This window comes from Bicyclus anynana, chromosome 1 (genome assembly GCF_947172395.1).
Source record: "Bicyclus anynana chromosome 1, ilBicAnyn1.1, whole genome shotgun sequence".
Classification (NCBI taxonomy): Eukaryota; Metazoa; Arthropoda; class Insecta; order Lepidoptera; family Nymphalidae; genus Bicyclus; species Bicyclus anynana.
Window position 1 is genome coordinate 14,735,857 of NC_069083.1, and position 20,996 is coordinate 14,756,852.

Below are 20,996 nucleotides of genomic sequence, written 5' to 3' on the forward strand. Positions count from 1 at the left end.
ATAGAGCTGGCTTGATAGGCAGCTCTACTTTGATGGTACTGATTCGATACGCATTGTTTTGCTTTGATTAGTTGAAAGTACCTACTCGTAATAGCCCAGTGGATCCTCTGCCTCGGATTCCGGAGGGTGTGAGTTCGAATCTGGTACGGGGCATGCACCTCCAACTTTTCAGTTGTGTGCATTTTTAGAAATTAAATATCACGTATCTCTAACGGTGAAGGAAAAACATCGTGAGGAAACCTGCATACCAGAGAATTTTCTTAATTCTCTGCGTGTGTGAAGTCTGCCAATCCGCATTGGGCCAGCGTGGTGGACTATTGGCCTAGCCCCTCTCATTCTAAGAGGAGACTTGAGCTCAGCAGTGAGCGGATTATGGGTTGATACCTAATGATGATGATGACTCGTATTCTACCTATCTAACATTATAGCACGAGTATCGACGGCCTAGTTTGCGCAGTGGTATGCGCGAAGGATTTACATGACGGAGGTACTGGGTTGGATCCCCGGCTTGGCCGATTGGGATCTTCTTAATTAGTCCAGGTCTGGCTGGTGGGAGGCTTTAGTCGTGTCTAGTTACCCTACTAGCAAAGACGTACCGCCAATCGATTTAGAAATTTCGTTACTTGAAAAGAAATCGCTACTTAGCTATAAGGCCGCCTTTTGTATGCTGATCTCTTCATAATATGTTTTTATTTTTCTTGTTCTTGTCATTGTGGTGTGCAAATAAAGTCTATATAATACTTAATGTAGCGAAACGGTTCAAATAAGTACTCAATCTTTGGGGGTTTCGGAGCTTTTTTGAAAATCTGAGCTTTGTTATCTTTTTGTCTCTGGTCTGTGTCTGTGCGGTTTAATTCTGTGTCAGTAGGTCCTACTAGATAGTTGAGGTTTTGTGGTTTTAGGTAAACTAATCACATTAATATCATAAAGGCGAAAGTTTGTGTATAAGTCTGTTTGTTCCTCATGTACGCCGTAGCTACTAAAACGATTTGGTTGAAACTTAAAATGGAAATAGATTTTACCTTTGATTAACACCTGGGCTACTTTTTATCCTGGAAAAATCATGGTACCCGCGGGGTTATTTAAAAACTCAATTTCACGCGGACGAAGTCGCGGGCGTCCGCTAGTATTATATATTACAATATCTAGTTGAATAAAGCCATTTTGTTTCTATTTCCCTACAGGCCGGTAAAGTAGGAGTAGGCTTTACAATATGCGGTTACATTATATGAGTAAGTTGCGTAGTTTGCGTGACGCGTGCCCGGGAGGAATCAAATTGATTTACATTAAACTGATTTATAAGGACCATCAGGGCTCACAAATTACATAATATCATCCATACTAATATACTAGCAGACAACAGACAGATATACTCGCGACTTCATCCGCGTGGAACTCATCCATAAACACATGCTTTGTTTAAGGACTATTTTAGGGTTTTCGTTGACAAGTCCCAGGTGGCTTTAAGACTAGGATACACCTAAGATTTTGATGAATTTCGATAGGGTAGATTATATTTTCTATGGTCGGCAATGGTACCCAACACAGATATAAGAAGTAACTAGATTTATAAAGTGCCAACTGTTTGTATTGAAACCAGCGTATCCGGGGGCGTGGCCTTACAAACACATTTATAGTGTAATAATACTGATCACACTGATAAACTCTTCACTTAATTGGCTGTTTAATATTTAGTGAAAAAAGAAATATGTTACCCTTATTTTAGAGTTGAAAATTATTTATTACTGTTGTCTCAGAACAAATGAAAATACTTGAATGAAAATTCATGAATGAAATCTATAGTACCGCTACTCGTCACTAGTTGTCTCTATTTATAAGCTTTATTACCTTATAAATAAGATTCAAAATGATCCTAACTTTGTTTTATTAATATTGTCTAGGGATGTGAAATAACGATAGTCTTAAACATCGGTAGACTCGTTACTCGCAGTAATTAAAACGAACGTCTGTTGTTTAAAAAATTTGAATTTTATAAAACTAAGAACAACATAGGTCAATCAAAAATTTAAAATATATGAAGAAACACACACAAGAAAGTAAAAAACAAGCATTTTTTACGATAGCATATTTTTTTTTATTTCGTCGGTTTTTGCAGAAAATAACTCAACTATTTCCTATTTAACTATAATGAGTTTTATGATGAATGTTACCAGTAGATTATTTTCCAACCCGTTAGTAGTCAATAGGTAAATTACAAATACTCAGACTTGACGTTCCTAACACACTTTAAGTACGTCACTTTATTTGTATCCTAAAAGACACGAATACGACTTTTAGAAAAAAAAATCTTTTTGTTTGGCACTGCCGTGACTACTAAATATCTTATGTATCCACTTTACATTAACGTGTCTGAGTGCGTAAAATGTTTGAAACAAAAAACAATGCGGTTTTGCATAAAACAAATTTTGTTTCCTAGTCGTCTCGATTATATTTTTTCCTCTCCGGATTCCTAAAAAAATTTTTCGAAAATTTCATCATTATCGTGTTATCATAATTTAATAGTAGTAGATATAACATATCGATATATTATTATCGACATCCCTAAATGAATAGCCAAATGACATATGGCAGCTTCTTAAATTCAAAATTAACATAAATCAAAATTACACTTTTTTCAGGAGAACTAAAACAAGAAAAATAAAAACTATTTTTTGGTCTATTTTTCCTCTTATTTTACATAAAGCATAATATAATATATACATTGAAATCATATTTTTAAAATGTTTTGCAGTTTTCTGATAAACTGAATGCTAGAGGAGATATTAAAAGCATAAAATATGCTGTTTTTCAATTGAAACCTTTGGCTTTGAAATCAATAAAATAATCGTATATTTATTTATTATTATATAAATATAAAATAACAAGGATTATTAATATTAATAATTAATACATTTAATTAGGAATAGAAGAATTATTGTAATAAAATCATTTTTGTATATTTTTGATTTATGATAGTTTTGTTGTTGTTGTTGACGCAGCAAATGTATGTCCACTGGTGTCAACAGAATCTTCGAGAAAATCGAACTTGTATTAAAATAAAGTAAACTTTAGTACTATTCCCGTAAAGTTAATTTTAGTTTGTGACTTTGAGCAAAATAATTTTTTCATATTTTAATGAAAATATAATAAAATACGTCTTAACGATGGTACGAAACACCATAATTTGATACATGTTTGTAGCGGCTATAATTTTTGTATTCCAAAACGGCACAATTCAGCATTTTTCTAATCGTTTTTAATTATTTTCATTTACCGAATTTGACAACCGCAGGACGTAACGTGTCAGTCAACGAAACAAGACTGCTAGTACATGCGCGGATAGGCTTGCGAAGCTCCGCAGACCCGGGTGTAAGCGGGCCACGCCCCTATACTACTTCTATTGCTAAAAGCGTTAGCTTTTAGCGATCTCTGTTCTGTGGTACCCAACTATAAAGAGTGAAGTCGAGGTTGGTACATCCCATAAAACAGATTCGTTCCAATAGGCATTAAAATTTATATGATTGATCTCAATAAATCAATCAATTAATTGATTAAATTTAATTTGTGGAGACTTTCTCACGACTCTATTAATATATCCCATATTGTTATTCTCTATACCTAAACCTACTCATTTGAAAGCATTTTTATTAATAGAAATTGTTAACGGAGTACCTACTTAATCAGATTGTCTATCTGGTGGTGGAAAACTGTCGTCTGTAACAGAGCAACCCTTCGTAGAACAGAGCAGAATGGCAAGGAACACGTCTTACAATGTCTTCCAATTTGAGGTAGGTAAACTGCCTCATTGGGCCCGTTGTAAGCTAAGGAAAATGAGGCCCAGGATTAGCATCCCGGGCCAAGCCAACAAATGCGTTACTGGGATTTTTCTTACAAAACAAATCTTTGGGAAGTTGGCGGTGTTAGTACCTCGTGCACCGGAGAGCACGTAAAGCCGTCGGTCTAGAGCCTGATCTTTCACCGTTCGTGTCGGTTTGCCGTCGCATCGGACTATGAGCGTGAGACAATAGAGAGTGCACCTGTGCTTGCGCACACACTTGTGCACTTTAATATCTCCTGCGTATATGGTTAATCTCAATACGAGATTGGCCGCTGTGGACGGAAATAAATCGGTTGGAAGCATATTAAGCCTGGTACCCACTGAATGTTTAAGCTACGCAGTAGGAAAAAAGTCATGGATAAATATTATGTACAACGTCGTTTGATAACTTTCCTTCGATCCAAACCCTAATCACTATTTCGTAATTTTTCGGCAAAGATCATCGTCATTATCAAGTCAGCCGTGGGACATAAGCCCTTTGTAGTTCCCTCAAAACCTACTATACATTTGGCATTCCAGCACCTTGTTATCCCAACTTTTTATAGGCTCTTTGGTGTAGGTGATTACTTCAGCTTTGCGACTCGTTGAGCTATTACGGTTTGACACTTCTGCAGATATTTGCATTGCTGTTGGATCACGTAGAGATGCTCCGAGCATATAGCCCTCTCCATCGACCGCTGAACAACTTTGAGCCTTCTTATATGAGGCCCATAGTAAGCAAACATGTCTTGGACCCACATGCCATCACGGAAACAAAAAGCTAAAACAATATAAAATTTTTGAAAATTTTCTGTTTCAGCCTTAAGTTAGTTTAATTCTTAATTAATTTTAGACTAAACGATGTCGCGAAGTTTATTGTATTAAATCCGTAGGACAACCCATTTTTTTCCTTTTGATACCTATTAGTAATCGCTACGCAGTGAACGAAAAAGTTATGACCGTAATACTGCGTATCTTGCAAACGTCCGTGCAGCTCAAATTGAATTAAATTAAATTGATTTATCGAGGACAGTCCTCCGCCCTCCGCCGTTCGTTCCGCCGCCGCGCCGGGCCCTCTCCGCTCTGTCTTACTAATTAATGCTATTAGACAAGGAAACTAAGTGGAAAAGTAGCCACAGTGCAGTTAATGTTCTACCATGAAATATTTTTATGTTTTTATATGAAGTTTATAGTTTGGTGAACTTAAAGGCCCAACCAGATGATTAGGAATGTGTATTGTACACGTTTTAAGTAGATACTTACTATCTATATGAATCACATTATCTCACAAATTTTATAAAGGCGATAGTTTTGTGTGTATTAAGAGTGTGTGTAGGTGTATATGTTTGTTCTTCCATTACGCTGCGATTACTGAAACGACTGAGCTAAAATTTTAAATGGAAATAGATTTTATTTTGGATTAACATATTGGCTTTTATCCTGGACAAATCCATAGGATTTGGGAAAAACTAGTCCAACCGCTAGTTTTCAATATCAGCATGGAGTTTGGAAGGTTGGTGTAACACCACCGTGTAGAGTAGGCTTAAAAAGCCTGGCTAACTAGCGGGCCACATTGAGTATGCTGCGTTGTCAAGCTAACTTGTTAAAAATGTTGAATAACTGTGGCTAATTTTTTTCATTTTTGTTTACGTTAATTGAACTAGTTTGCGTATTAAATTTCATGGATGCTTAACGGGCGGCTCCGACTTAAAAGGTGAATTAACCTAAATTTAATGTGGCTACTATACGAACACAAAAAAATCCTATTAGTCGGTTGAACGCACCCAAACATTAAACAAAAACCCATGTCCATACAAACGCAAGCGCCTCAGCTCGTCTACCAATAATTACCGTGTATCTATTATAAAGGGTGGAATAAAAAGCATTCCAAACAAACTGATCTGCGCTCCGTTCGGTAGTTCGTGTCACAGGTCGTGTCTAAACTCATCAATCTTGACTCCATTTAATTTTGGAGTAGAATACGAAGCAAGACGGCCCGTCAATAGTCGTATAGGTACGTGCGTATGGGTACGTAACAAATGCGCTAGCGTGCACAATAAAGCGGCGCGCAAATGGAAACCGAAGCGGATACTCCATTGTCGATCCACAAAAGAAAGGCAATCATTCGACATGAATAAATATCTTTGAATAATGACGCCCCGCTTCCTATAATAAAATGTTTTATGTATTGGAATTATCGTGTACCTACAAACCGCTCTATACATTCGTGTATAAATGTTTTGTTGTTAGGTAGGTAGGGTGCTGTTTCTTCCGCAATTTGTTAACATTATGAATTGATTAATGGCGCGCCACTACTAGTGTTCTTGACTCCTAACATACTTTAGAAAGTGTTTGTAAAATTAATTGTTGAAGTACATTTTTTTGTAAATATATTAGGTATAGGTAATTGATTTCGTATAGGTACAATATTTGTGTGATGCTTTTACTACTTTATATTATTTACCCATATATTTGTAAGTACGCACTTAACCCCAACATTCGCTGCACGCGATGTTTAATGCTGCTGCCACACACTGCACTAGTGGCAAGGGAAGTAACGAGGAAAGCGAGCAAGGAAGTTGTGTGGGTCATGTTACTCGTCCTGCCGCGATTATTCGTGGAAAAATTTCACGAATAATTCGCGCGAGTACTTCCGCGAGTAGAACAGTAGGTCCGTGGCCGGGCAGGGTAACATCGCAGCGGTACGAGGAGGCACCAAACCCTGTTTTTGTTAGTAGGTATCTATGCCTTTATTGACTCTACTACTATGGAAATTTTATAAATTGCATATGTTTGGTTAAATAAACATCATATTACCTACCAATAAACATCTTCGACTGCATCCTCACTTAACATCAGATGAGATCGCAGTCAAGGACTAATTTATTAATAAAAATAAAATAAAATAAAAATAGCCTTTATTCTCTGATTGCTGAATACATACGATATACCTAATACTATTACTTAATTTATATACCAGAGCAAACAGGTTGTCCTTCGACAGAGGCCTCCTCCAGACTTTTCCACTCTAGGTACTCGATCTCTGGCCTTTCCTCGCCATCCTTTCGGCAGGTCATCCTCCCATCTCTTATGTGGTCGCCCTAGGACTAATTTATTATTGAATAAAAAAAAATTAAAATAAAGATAAAAACTTACCTACCAACTTATAAATAATAAGCAGGTAAATGCGAGTAATTTCAATATGAAATTATTATTGTCACAACAAAATTCCAAACAACTAAAAGTTACTGTTACAAAACTAGTAATACAACTCAATTGGAGTTATTATAGGCTAATTCGAATGTTTGGTTCCTCGCGTGAAATTGGAGCAAGCTAGTAGTTTGAGGCGCCTTGTAATTTGTACAACCGCCGAACCGCGTGCTTCTTAGAACTTACTATCCGTTCCAAATTTGAATGCGTTTGTTTATAAACAAAAGAACAGATTAGGTCAACCATAGATTAGGAAATGTTTAAACTTTAAACTTTTTTTGAAATGTGTGCTTGAGTTCTTGCAACATTGTGATTTTTTTTTATAAAAAGAAAAACCTAAAGTTTAGGAAACTATTGAAAACATCGTCTTCGTCAAAATAATGTATTATTGTGTACACGTAAGCGTCCACTTATCCGCTTCGTATCGCATCAGGTGGACACTTTGTTCCTGGCATGCCCTAGGAAAACTTATCCAGTTTATAAGCGATAGTTTTCCAAGTACTATGATGTGGGCTATCTGCTTGGTCCGTCAATTATTATAATCTACTATAAAAAGTTATCAAAAATCGGTTGTCTGTAAAGTCGGTTTACTGACGATAGTTGAACGTGTTAACGTCATATGAAAATACTGATGGAATGGTTGCATTTTTCAAAAGAAAATGTTCGTTTTTCTAAAATACTGATTAATAATTTTCATAGACCAGAATATACTTTTTTCTTGTAAATATGGCAACCCTAGAGCGAGGGAACGACGAATGAGGTAATCTTGTTTCGAGTGTGCGGCCGGCTCCATCGAATTATAAGACGTTGTCAAGCCAAAAATATACTTAATAGTAACAAATTTATAGAATAAAGATTATCATCTATAGAAAATGCTACGGCGTACATACGTCAAATAAAAGTAGATTTAAGTCTTCTATCTACTTATTCTGTGCCGACGTAGATACTTAAGTCATAATTTCACACGTAAAGATCTATTTTGTTTGTCTTCGTAGGTCGATAGCTTCAGTCGTCTAATCTGGATTTCTATCTACGAAAGAGAGCCGCCGTTTCCATCGCAGTAATTACATAGTTTAGAGGCTACAGTGAATTATTAGACTCGCCGCGGTATAATCAACGCAATAATTGTTGCTCTCCGTGTTTTTGTGGTCACTCCGTCTGACCCGGATAAATTGAATTTCGAACGGTCAGGGGGTAACGGTTTGTTTTGTTTTCTTTATTTTGAACTATAACGGTTTTTAATAAACGAATTGTTATATTTTTGTACACACTTAGGGTCCACAATACCTGTATAATATTATAAACTAGAATCTCAGGTTGTTTGATTATATGTTATTCTTGAACGTTCTAAATATCAAACCGAATTTTTTAGACTAAAATGAAAAGCTACATTATTAGCGAGTAACAAAGCCTATATTTATAATAATTTCACGTAAGTTTGCTACATTAGTCAAAATCTAAATATATGACCAAACATTCATCTTAATATAATTATCTACTAGGTATTAGGCAGGTATTAACCTACTTAAAAACTTCTGTATCGTCATTGTGTTGAAATAATGAGACCACTGTATTGTGTAAATAATTACCTACATACTTATATAATATTTTGGTGGCTAATGATCGTCAATTCGGTAGATATTTATTGCATCTGTAGGTAAATTATATTTGAACAAATTACGTAACAACCGGCGTGATTCCCAAGATGTGAGGAGATTTATATTTATCGTTGTTCGCGCAATTAATCTTTGTTATTAGCAACTGTGTACTATGTAGATCTTGAGCAAATTATACAAACTACCAACGTATAGTGTGTGCTTTGTAAATTGAACGCTGGCGACGAAGCTGAATATGTAGTGAAGAATTGATTCTATTAGTTCATTATTTTAGTTTATTAGTATTTATTGGTTACTATAATAACCGTAGTTTATTTTATCAAAACATAAATGTGAAAATGGGAGCCAAATTCAATACAAATGTGTGTCGTTATCGATTTTGCCGACAAAAGAAATGATACGATTAATTAAGTAATACGAGCATTATCACCATTATTTTACAAAATAAAATAAAAAAATAAAGTCTTTATTTTAGTTCTAATAGCAGTTGACTGGAAGTTGATTCTCATTTCTTAAACATGAAATGCATAGAGACACATTGCATATTTCAAACTGAAAAGACAGATAGATATACGAACGAAGTAAGTCTGATAAATGTAGTCACAAAATATAAATTAAAAATATGTCATTACCGATTCAAACTTTAGCCTGTCTGTTTCATTAGTTGCTCTCACGCAACTGAAAGTATTCATTTAATAAAACTCAGTGTTCATTTTACGTGGAAGCAGCTATAGCGGCGGCTTTTATGTTTGAAATGGCTGTGTTTAGACGCGTCTAGACGGTTGTTTCCATTAATTAGCGCAGCGTGTTGTTTTAAGTTTATTGACTTTTCGTTAATGAAATTAGTATTATCTTGTCGGATCTCTTAATTCGCATGCACAGAAGCAGAACAAAGTAGATTTAATGCGAAAATTTCCAAAGCATAGCTCTGATAATTACATGGTACACATTTGTTTAATCACATTTTGCATAATTTAATACTAGATCCTGTTCACTTATTTTTAGAACATTCGTAGTCTGGTATTTCCAACAGCCTCATTATCTTAGGACATTGTCTGGTAGGCTACGGCCGTGGCTAGTTATCACCCTACCGGCAAAGACGTAGCTCCAAGCGATTTAACGTTCCGGCACAGGGCTTGTATCCATGTGGCACGTCGATTCTCTTTCTACAACTGCTAACGCTTCGAAAATTAACAAATCTATTGGAATGACATTCATTATGGACAGGTCACGTGATCAAGTTGTCGATCGGATCTGTCAATCCCGTACATTTTATTAAGCGTATATATGACCCGTATCGTAAAACAAAAAAAAACCTTGCGGCTGTGTTTGTTGTGAGCTCTTCTTGGACCAAGGCGCCTCCCCTTTGGAACCCTCGTAACTCTATTTTTAAGTTTTCGACTAATTATCACTATTATTTGATAACATTATCTGTTGTTTGAAAACTGCTTGTCATAAACTAAGCCTAATCGAAATAAATTTATTTTTACTTTGATTTTTATTAATGTGGAAAATAAGTTTTGCATCTGAAAATCACTTCGAAACAAACCTAGTATTTTCGGTAGGAGTACGTTGTCGTTTTTCCCACTAACCTATTACACAAGTCAAACTAAACCTTTTAAAAGCAGAACAACAGAACTACGGGGCAATTTATTTCCTTAGGGCGGCCGCCCTCGCGAATTCATTACTACACAAGCTGGCGCTCTGGTGATGGGTCGAGTGAGGGTTGTCGGAAACGGCCGACAACCCTCACTCGACCCATGTTTATTTACAGCCCCATAGAATGCATCGCAGTATCGCACATACAATGCTTGTATTTACTTTAAATATATCTTCCTTTTGGCAGTAATTACGCAATGTATGTTGACTCCGGAAAAATTGTCGAGTTTCTAGGCTGTTGTCATACCGGTGATCGCCACGACATGACGTGACTTCGTTTGCATAGCGCCTAAAGGAAAACTAACATAAACTTTGATGCAGTTTGCTCACGATTTTGCGACTGTTCTTTTGTGTTATGGTTTCCTTAAGGTTTGATTTGTATCAACTTTGTTAACGTTTGCGAAGAATGCTTTTGTCTTGTCTTTCAGTTTTGTTTTTCGGCCAAAAGTATGTTACAATTACTATAGATTATACGTCTAGATACCACTTCAACACTATAGATTACGCATAAACAGGCCTTTTAGCCTTTTTTTTATCTCTTGCGAATTGCGATCCAGTACCTAAAGCTATCTATAGGTAGGTTATTACAGGCAAGCAACTACATATCTAGAATTACATTTATAACTACATATCTAGAATTACATTTATATCATAGAACTATATATGTGCCGTGATAGCCCTGGATATGACCTCTGCCTCCGATTCCGGAAGGTGTAGATACGAATCCAGTCCGGGGCATGCACCTCCAACTTTTCAGTTTTGCGCATTTTAAAAAATTAAATATCACGTGTCTCAAACGGTGAAGGAAAACATCGTGAGGAAACCTGCATACCAGAGAATGTTCTTAATTCTCTGCGTGTGTCTGCTCATCCGCATTGGGCCAGCGTGGTGGACTATTGGCCTAACGCCTTTCATTCTGAGAGGAGACTCGAGCTCAGCAGTGAGCCCTATATGAGTTAATAATGATGATAATTAGCCTGATTTATATGGCCCACTTCAAGGCCAGGCACTTCTCTTTATTAAAGCTTAGGCCCATCATGCTATCACCACAGCGTGGTCGGTCTAAGCTCCGATAAGAGCGGGAATACATACATAGAAATACCTATAGATATAATATTTAAGTGATAGGATACCTACTTAAATATTAAAGTTAAACAGTGTTAGCCATATTCTAAACTAAACGTATGAAATTAACGAGATAAAAACACACCGTACAGTTCCCATAATAATAATTCGATGATACGTAATTTAATATTGAAATCTGAAGCTATTTACCGCCGCAGCGGCACGATCTGAATAAAGTGTAACAAAGGTAAGTATAAAAAACTCAAATTAAACTTTATTTCTATACGCAAAAGGTGTGTTATCGATTGTCGCGTCTCGCAGAGAATGAGATGAAACCTGTAAGATAATAGGGCGGCTAGTTGAGCTTACAAATAACAAGCTGTTATGTGATTCGTCACGTATGAGATCAATGTTTTGTACTCGTTGCGTCTTGTTATCTTGTACACTCGTGCATGTATGGAGTTTATCACAGGTTCATTTAATATTTAAATACCAGATAAATTTGATGAACTTTTATAATAGTTTTACGGGTTGATTTATAAGCTACACGAACTAAAACTTTTTATTATATTTATTTTTTTTTTACAAATTAGCTCTTAACTACAATCTCACCTGATAAGGTAAGTGATGATGCAACCGAAGCGATGGAAGCGGGCTAATTTGTTAGGAGGATGAAAATCCACTCCCCTTTCGGTTTCTACACGACATCGTAGCGAAACGCTAAATTGCTTAACGGTACGTCTTGTCGGTAGGGTGGTAACTAGCTACGGCCGAAGCCTCCCACCAGTCAGACCTGTAACTCCATCAAGCAGGGGCGTAGCGTGCCCTGTATCAAAATTAGTTGTGGGCCCCGTATGAAGGGTAACGAATTCTCACATGTTATTCTCACAAAAACAAAAGGCTTACTTAAAATAAACATTACAGTGACTTATTATGTATTATGTGATGTTTCCAACTTATTTGTGCACGATTAACCCGGGTAAAAACGGCTTTTTTATTGATATTATTATATCATATAGCATATTATTGATATGGCGGTACTATTAAATATGACATAGGTACCTATGTATATTCTGTTATTAGGTATCCTCAAAATTATAAGGGTATGTCAGAGTAGGTACCTATCGTATAAATTGGCCAATTATAAGTAAAAAAATGGTACAAATTCGTAAAACGTCAAGAAAAAAGGCTTTATAATTGGAAATCATATTTTATCGATATCTCGGCTATTTTCCTGTGGAGAATGTTAAAGGGCCTAACAGATTGATACGAATCAGCATTAAATGCCCTAAGGCAGGGTGTCAGGGTCTGAATTTGTAGGTTATTTTTTGATAACTTCCATAAACTTACTGTGAAGTCTAAATAGGGTTGTTCAAACAAGTTTCTAAGGGTTGTGAGTTAGTTTAAGGTACAGTAAGTACGTATATCATCATCATTGTCAGCCGATGGACAAACCTTGGACTGATTTTACGACCACAGACTATGTTATATATAGACTTTGTTTGTCATGATACAACTTGAAAATTACTTAACCGATTTTTAAAATTGTTTCATCATAAGAAAGCTACATTTACACCAAGTAACATACGCTATATATTGTCGCCATACTCCCACGGGATCAAGAACTATGCGGGTGTAACTGCGGGCGTTTGCTGGTCATTACGTAAGTGTAACATGTTTATTATTGTACGAGTAATATTATAATATTGTAGGTCTGTTCTTACATCAAGTCGACTCTTGATTTCAATATCGCATACATGTTAGATTCCCACTTCCATCTTAGACTGCATCATCACTTACCATCAGGTGAGATTGTAGTCAAAAGCTAACTTGTAAAGAATAAAAAACCATGCTCTTCAGACTGAAAGACAGCAATGCTGTATCTAATAAGGTGGCAGAAATAAGCGTAGCCACAGTAATTCGTTGGACAAGCTCTGACAAAAGCTCTACTATTAAAAAAAAGGTACGTCAGCCGAACATTCTTCCTTTTCAAAAGTCGGTTAAAAAGTGATACGCAGCAACCCTACACACGCATGTGCGTGGTTCATCGTGGATTCGTCACGGGTGCTTATCACGCGGGCACTCGATAAAGGCGTGCCGATGTTTTATTGTTGCAGAGAAGCTCGCGGTAATCGCGACCGTGTGATATCCGCGCACGCCTGCTCTCATTACTTGCTCGATATGTGGTGTTCATTCTAGAATATAGACTAAAAACGATTATATATGTCTGTCATAACATCGATGTCGTTACTGAGCCTATTTCTAAATTTATTCTGGTCTCATGAGAAGCTTTAAAGATAGACCTGTGATGGTCAGAACTTCGTATATTTATAAAGGGTAAAAGTTTGTCAGCTCATGCTTCTACCATACCTATGGAAAATCATGTGCTTAGTCGCCAGTTCCTTCGCTTTGTGGCATGCCTTTGCCGGGCCATAAAAGGAAATGAGTTGCCATGAAGCTGTGTGTCACAACACATGATCTTGCTTAACAGATATATTCATTTATAATTTCAGAAATTCAATGCTGAGAATAAAACTGTGGGTGGGTTATTTTATTTTATTTTATTTATTTATTTGTAACGCCAACAATGACAGCAGAAAACATTATATATAAGTGAGTTACAAAATTCTTGAACTACTGCAGCCATATTTTACAGGCATTCACAACACTGCAGAGTCCGGTTAAAAACTTAAAATAAAAGATAAAAGGTTATAAAACAATAGATAGATGAAAATGCTTTTTTGAAACCGAATATTTCATTGTAAGAGTGTTATTCTGTTGTCAGTTCCGAAATGACATTGGTGTGCTATTACCAAAATAATTAATTCTAAGCACCGCGCCGTCTCGGCGGACTTAAAAAAGCTCTCAAGCCTTCAGTCGTTACTTGCATATTTTTTGTTCAAAGTAGAGCGCATTTTCGCGCCCTAAACTCGCCCTAAGGGTGATTTATGATAAAAGTTATAAGAATTTTTAATATCAACGAGCCTTTGGGCCCTTTGTAGATGCCGCCAGCGTGATAACCTAATTAACAAACGTTATATATCATTGGGCGAGCGCAAATACGAGATAATATTTATTAACGTGGAAAAGGCACAAAAGGCACACCACGCCGAGGGTTGGCCGCACATTCGAGCGAGCTTAATTGCTTCTTATCTCTGATCTGTAAATCGGCGAAGTTGAATTTCCGCGGTGTAATGTCGATAGCAAGGAATTTTTGTGTAACAACTGACATTCAGCATTATTATTTGCTTTTTAAAGATCATGTATCTAGTAGTAAAATTCTTTATGACAGTTCGTTTGGGGCAGTAGGTACCTTCCTAGGTAAGGTACCTAGGTAAGGTAGACACTATTGCAGTAAAGCTTTAAGACCTTAGATAGGCTCTTCCTCCTAGCGTCGATTTCCTTATTATTGAGGGTCGTGACTGTAAACAAAAGCTTGCTACTTGACTTGCATGAGTCTCGTGTACCATATTATCGAAAGTGGCGCGGATTTTGTCTGAAAAATGCATCTGGTTACGTTCTGGAATTATTTATCTCTTCCACTTTGCCATGTGATAATTATAGTTTCTCTAAGTTATATCCTTTTTTCCTGATTTGAATTTAGACAGGTCAGTACAAATTATAAATATTATAGATGTGGCGAATTATTATGTGGCAGATTATAAACCTTCAATATTATAAGCCTATAGGTACGATAAGTAAGTAAAATTAAACAATGTTGTGTGTGCTTTATAATAAAGGCGGCTATTCTATTGTTAGTCCATTTAGATCTAATACTACAAGTCACTACGTAATTAGGATTACCTAAACCATTTTGTTAATAATAATGAACAAACTCTAAGAACTTCTCACATTAATGATAACGCACTTGCTGTCGTTAATTAATTATTATTAGACAATTGTATCCGCTCGTAACGACGGCCTATGAACGAATGTTAATCTCGGATGATATAACTTAAATGGGGGATAAGTAGAATTATTGTTGTTCTTAGAGAATGTCTATTCTCACGGTTGATGCCGATAAGTAAACTTTCAATTTTACAAGCTTTTATTTGCCGAAACTTGCGTAACTTGCCCGTGTTAGTATGTATGTATCGGATAAACATTTAAAGCCAACCACTTCGTCTAAACTTAGGACTTTAAATTTTTGTTGGTGACACAGAAAACTTAGGTACGTAGGTACCTACCTATTTGCTTTTGAAACTTTGTACCTATAACTGCAATTAACCGTGATGTAGGCCAATTGCGGCCGATATGCTGACGGTATTATATAAAATAAAAAAATCATAACCGATTAAGTAGTGTAGAGCCTAAATCTGACATCGTGATGTGCAAAAATCTCGTAAGGAACTAACATTTTTCTTCTTCTTCTGATAGTGCCATCTCCGATAAGATCATTAAGGCTAATTTCACTTTATTCACTTCTGCCCGAAACAGTGATCTGGTAGGTACTCTTATTGAAGCATTGGCTTAAGTTCATAAGTCAAGATGTTCGTCTACGACCAGGCCTTCTTTTTTCCTTTATCTTTCCCTGGATTAAGTTGGAGCAGATCATGTTTGGAGTATCGCATTATATGACCCAGATATTCAAGCTTCCTCCTTTGAACTTCCTATTTTAAACAACATTTTGCAACATTTTTAGTTTTATTAATTTAAGTAGGTACTAGTGTTGTCCCTACGGATAATGCGTTGTTCGATACCCTGTACAAAATCTTTTTGTAAACATTTTAGGAATAGACTATTCCGATTTGCACTTGACCACAAACTTGGTAATTATGACCACAGACTTTTAGAAGGCTTTGAAAAACTAATCGCTGTTTCGGTGGTACGACTACCTACTTACTTCACTATCAAAGATCTAAATTTCTATCAATTATAATCTGAGCAATAATTGTCGAAAATAAATTAAATTGAACATTTTCCAAGAAATCAATGAAATATCCCAAAGAAAAATGAGTTACGAAAACGACGTAGTTTTTTGTTAAAGTTCAAACACCTTTCTGTAGTTTAAGATTTCTTTTAAAATGTTTAGATAAAAAAGGCTATTTCGTGAGTAGATATATTTTTTATAGTTGTGTAAGTATTTTTTATGATTTTGTTATTAAATGGTTTCGCTTTAAAATGCCCATTTGTACCTAAACTATCTGGTATAGGTAGTAGTAAGCCTATCTGGTACCTACCTATCTAATGTCGAGTTTACAGTTTTGGAATTTTGTCTAGTACCTACCAGTGGCGTAGATAGGTTACTAAGGGCCCTGGTGCAAATAAAAAAGATGGGACCCCACACTATCTAAGCTGGTTAGGTTTTAGCCAGTAAAAATATTAAATACATAGGTATATACAAATACATAAAAATGCTAAGTTACTAATCAGCTCTTTTTCGTTTTCGAATTTTTTTTAGATCAGTTCGATCACGATTTTCTGGTAAGGATTCGAGGGTCTCCTGAGCTTGAGGACCCCGGGGCATTTCAGCGCCATTGGTACATACCTACCTACTTGTAATTTTTTTTATAGACCAAGATCCAGAGCGATCGTCATACTGACACCTGTCCTATGGCAAACCGTTAAGGAGTTCCCTCATCTGTGTTTTAGCTCCATCATCAGATCGACTCCAGCCTCATATTACATTGTAGTGCTTTAATACTTAAAGATAAAATCAACAAACGCACTAGTCGCCCCTACGATTTTTTGAAAGTTCCGAATGACCACTTCAGAAATTTATCCTTTCAAACAAAAAACCGCGTAGCATCGGCCTTATTTTTAGTAGAGCTTTAAAGTATCTTTTTACACTTTTGATACTGCTTCAGTAGGTAGTATTCTTCAACATACATTTACCTTTTCCTCGGCATAATATGAGAAATTCGTTTCCTAATTAATTCCTAATCGAAAGTCACTTAGCTTCTCGGCAGCACTTCGAATAACACTATTTAATTTGAAACTTCAAGGATGTGGAGCGAGGGTTGCCATGAAGCCAAATGTCTGGCAGATGGGGATATCATTTTTCATATTATGCTGACAAAAATAAAAAAAAATATACTTTTTACTTAGACGGTTGAGGGCCTGGATCCTTAAAATCTGCTACCTCCCAAAGCCACCATGGTCCAAACTCTATAATTGGCTACCATACTTACTTATGGTAGTAGCGTGAGCTGACAAACTTTCAGCTTTTATAAAATGATGAAGGTCTGAGGTTTACGGGCTCTCATTCTATACCTAGGGTTTCATCTTTGTGAAAATAAGCTGTGTCAGATCGCTCTGGGATCTTAATCTATTAGCTAGTAGACAATGCAAATGTGACAGTAGGTGCCTAATAGCTAGACAGTTGGCAATATGGAAATTGGGTTTGGGAGTTCATTAATTAGGTAGTAAGGAGATGGGGACACTGATTAAATCGATCCCAAGATTTCAGCGTTGAGCCATTACTGCGAGTATATTTTATGTAAATTTTGTACGATTAGTTTTGAATCTATACGGGGTTCATAATTATGAGCTTGTTTATGCAACGCGGCGTAGGTAAATCAAACTGCAGAGAGCGCACGTTATTGTCTTATTAAACTTATCTATTAGGTACTTGGGTATGAAGGAAACGAAAGGAGAAATAAAGTAATTTTCCTGTAGTCTCGTCGTAGGAGGTTTCTCTGTTTAAATTTGCTTCTGTTGATGTTTTACGCTCCATAAAGAAGCGCACACTAAGCAGCCCTCATAGCAGAGTCTTTAGTGGAAGACAGTGACAACCACTATCTCAACTCAACCCTTCGCTGTTTGAGATAAATATAATAATATCGTAGGCAGCCACTGCTAGTGCGTATGAGCCCTAAGCTCAACCAGCCAGATTTTTTTTGGTAATTTAATTAGGCAAATCTACCTACTCGTACATACTGGAGCTTTCATAAACCGAAACTTTTAATATTCATTCGCCGTTGAATTGGTGTATAATTCAAATCTCTTTTTCTGTATCATCGTAATTTACATACGCTAAATAAAAAGCGGTGTCATCACAAAGGAGGCAATATAAACATAATATCAATTTAAATTCCTTGTTAGTGAAGCGAAAGCCGACATCATACCTGAAATAAGGCTCTCGCGATTGGTCGGGGGGTGCGCCAATCGTGAGCCAGCACTCCCTGCGCGCCGGGCCGGGCGGCGCCGACACTCGTCAGACAGGCCCGGCCGCCGACCTCTCCGCGCCTCAGTTCTTTTTCACACCTCGTATCGAAGTGACGTGATCAGCCACCGTGCGCCTGTAGTTCCTCGGTTACTTCTGTCTGTTGTCGCTCGGTCGCCGGTGCAGCGACGATGCCGCGTCCGTCGCGCGAATCCTACGGGGATCAAAAACCTCCCTACTCGTACATATCCCTCACCGCCATGGCGATTTGGAGTTCACCGGAGCGGATGCTGCCCCTATCGGAGATCTACCGGTTCATTATGGACCGGTTCCCGTATTACCGCCGAAACACTCAGCGCTGGCAGAACTCTTTGAGACACAATTTGTCGTTCAACGATTGCTTCGTCAAAGTGCCCCGTCGGCCGGACCGACCCGGAAAAGGCGCCTACTGGACTCTGCATCCGCAAGCATTCGACATGTTCGAGAACGGCTCGCTGCTGCGTCGCCGGAAGAGATTCAAGCTGCAGAAGGGAGAGAAGGATAACTTGAATGCGGAGTTAGCGGCGCTCGCGAGTTTCAACAGAGCTTTCCTGGCGCGGCAGGCCGGGGCGCCGCCGCCGCTGCCGAGTGCGGGCCTGTACACGCCTCCGATGTGCGCGCAGATGAGCCCGGAGCCGGCAGAGTTACCGGAGGTGGTGACGGTGTTGCCGCGGGAGAGGCCGCGACGAGCGTTCACAATCGAGGCGCTGTTGGAGCCAGAGCCGCCGCGTGCGTCTCCGTCGCCACCGCCGCTGGGGCTGGCGATGCCGGTGCCTCGCGTACAGTTCGTGCCGTCCTACGTGTTAGCGGCGCAGCGTTACCAGGCGGAGCTCCTCCAGGCGGCGGCGGCGCTGCGGCCCTGCTACCTGCCGCCGCCGCTGCTGCCCGTCGCGTGACATCGATCTCTCGTTAACTGCTCCGACATTACGTGCAATGCTAGGTTGTAAGTACAGAATTTTATAAGACTCTAATGACATTCCAGTCTTAAACTATAGTTGTTTCATTAAATAATTTATTTGCTGATTGATAGCAGTCGTATGTTTCATCTATAAAATATTTAATGTGGAAGAAAATGAAGTGTATAGTAGTAAAAATTTACTCGTAGCCTTCGTGTTGTAAATATAATGGCGCGGCGACAGGCTGAGGCCTAAAGCGGCCGACGTAGCACGAGCGAGGTAACTCGTAACTGCTGAACGTGGACGTGTTAATATAATTAGTGATCTCACTTGTAGATATTTATTAGTTAGTGTTAATCTTTAAATACTTCCTACAAACAAATTGGAAAACAGAAGAGAATTATAGGCTCATAGAAACTGAGGCAGTAAACGAAAATTAATATGAGATTAATGTTTCACAATCAAATCACGGATTAAGTAGATACAATTTACAGAATTGTACAAGATCAAACGATTTAACATTTGATCTTATCAAATTCCTTAATCAATCAATTATCAATTGCCTAATTTCCTAAAAACAATAAGTTATCGTTAAAGTAGGTACTCAGTCGATCCTATGTATTTTCCGTTGACTGCCTAAGTTTTATCAAAAAAGCTCATCGACATATAATCAAGATCAAGTTATTACTTATAACATCATTGAAAAATGTAAACTATCCAGCTTGCTTGTAGATATGTGTACTTTAAAAAGTATTTATTGAATTCAAAATGAAAACTTAATAGATTTTTATGTTTTTAGTATGGAACCTGTAAATAATATTTCAATGTTTGTAAATCATGTGTCACCTCGAAAGTTGTTATTTATTTTAGCTTGTTGTTACGCGAATAGATAGAATATAATTAATAGCTATTATATAGATATATTCATTATTGTAAATATTGTTTTCACTGTTATTATTTGAGCAGATAGGTGGGTACATATCTACCTATCCATTAAATACATAATGCTAATTGAGATCTTTGTTTTATTATGTAAGTATATAAATCTATAGATAAAGTCCTAAAACCCAAGTCATACGTAAGTATGCAGAATGTTCTAGACATTTGTATCATATCAAATTAATTACTACAAAGGAGGTGAGTATTATACATATAGGTAGCTATCTGATAATTCCTTTATACTTATTTAAAATTTTATGGTAATTTGAAAGGTATGAAAATTTTATGATTTATAATGTTTTAAGGATTTATTTTCTTTATATATATTTTTTTAAACTAGGTAGCTATATCTATATATATGTGGACCTATATAAAACCACAATGGTACACATAGTGTGGTTTAATACTTTGAAAAAGCCTCCAAGTTTAATTAATTTCGCATTTTCTTTGAGAATATTTAGAAATATCTAAGTGAATGCACCCAGCGCAATAGCTTCGTAAAGTTAGAAATTATAAGCTTACATAAAAACTGAATTTTAAGTAGATATGTAATTCCTTTTGACTAAAGATAAATACTCAAATAGGTTAAAGGTACTAGGTAATATAGTAAATACCTAGATATTTATACAAATTCTGCTTTCGCCCAACCT

General features: G+C 37.0%; 1 protein-coding gene across 1 annotated transcript; it reads left to right on the forward strand.

Annotated features, from left to right (window-relative positions):
- The first annotated feature begins 18,540 nt into the window (after positions 1-18,540).
- Positions 18,541-20,422, forward strand: LOC112053829 (fork head domain-containing protein FD4-like). Its single transcript, XM_024093391.2, has one exon. It carries the CDS (start codon positions 18,664-18,666, stop codon positions 19,405-19,407), a length of 744 nt encoding a protein of 247 aa, XP_023949159.1. The 5' UTR covers positions 18,541-18,663; the 3' UTR covers positions 19,408-20,422.
- Positions 20,423-20,996: the final 574 nt, after the last annotated feature.

Bases quoted from the DNA above. Each gene is read 5' to 3' on its own strand.
- LOC112053829 (XM_024093391.2), top strand. From the start codon at position 18,664: ATGCCGCGTCCGTCGCGCGAATCCTACGGGGATCAAAAACCTCCCTAC.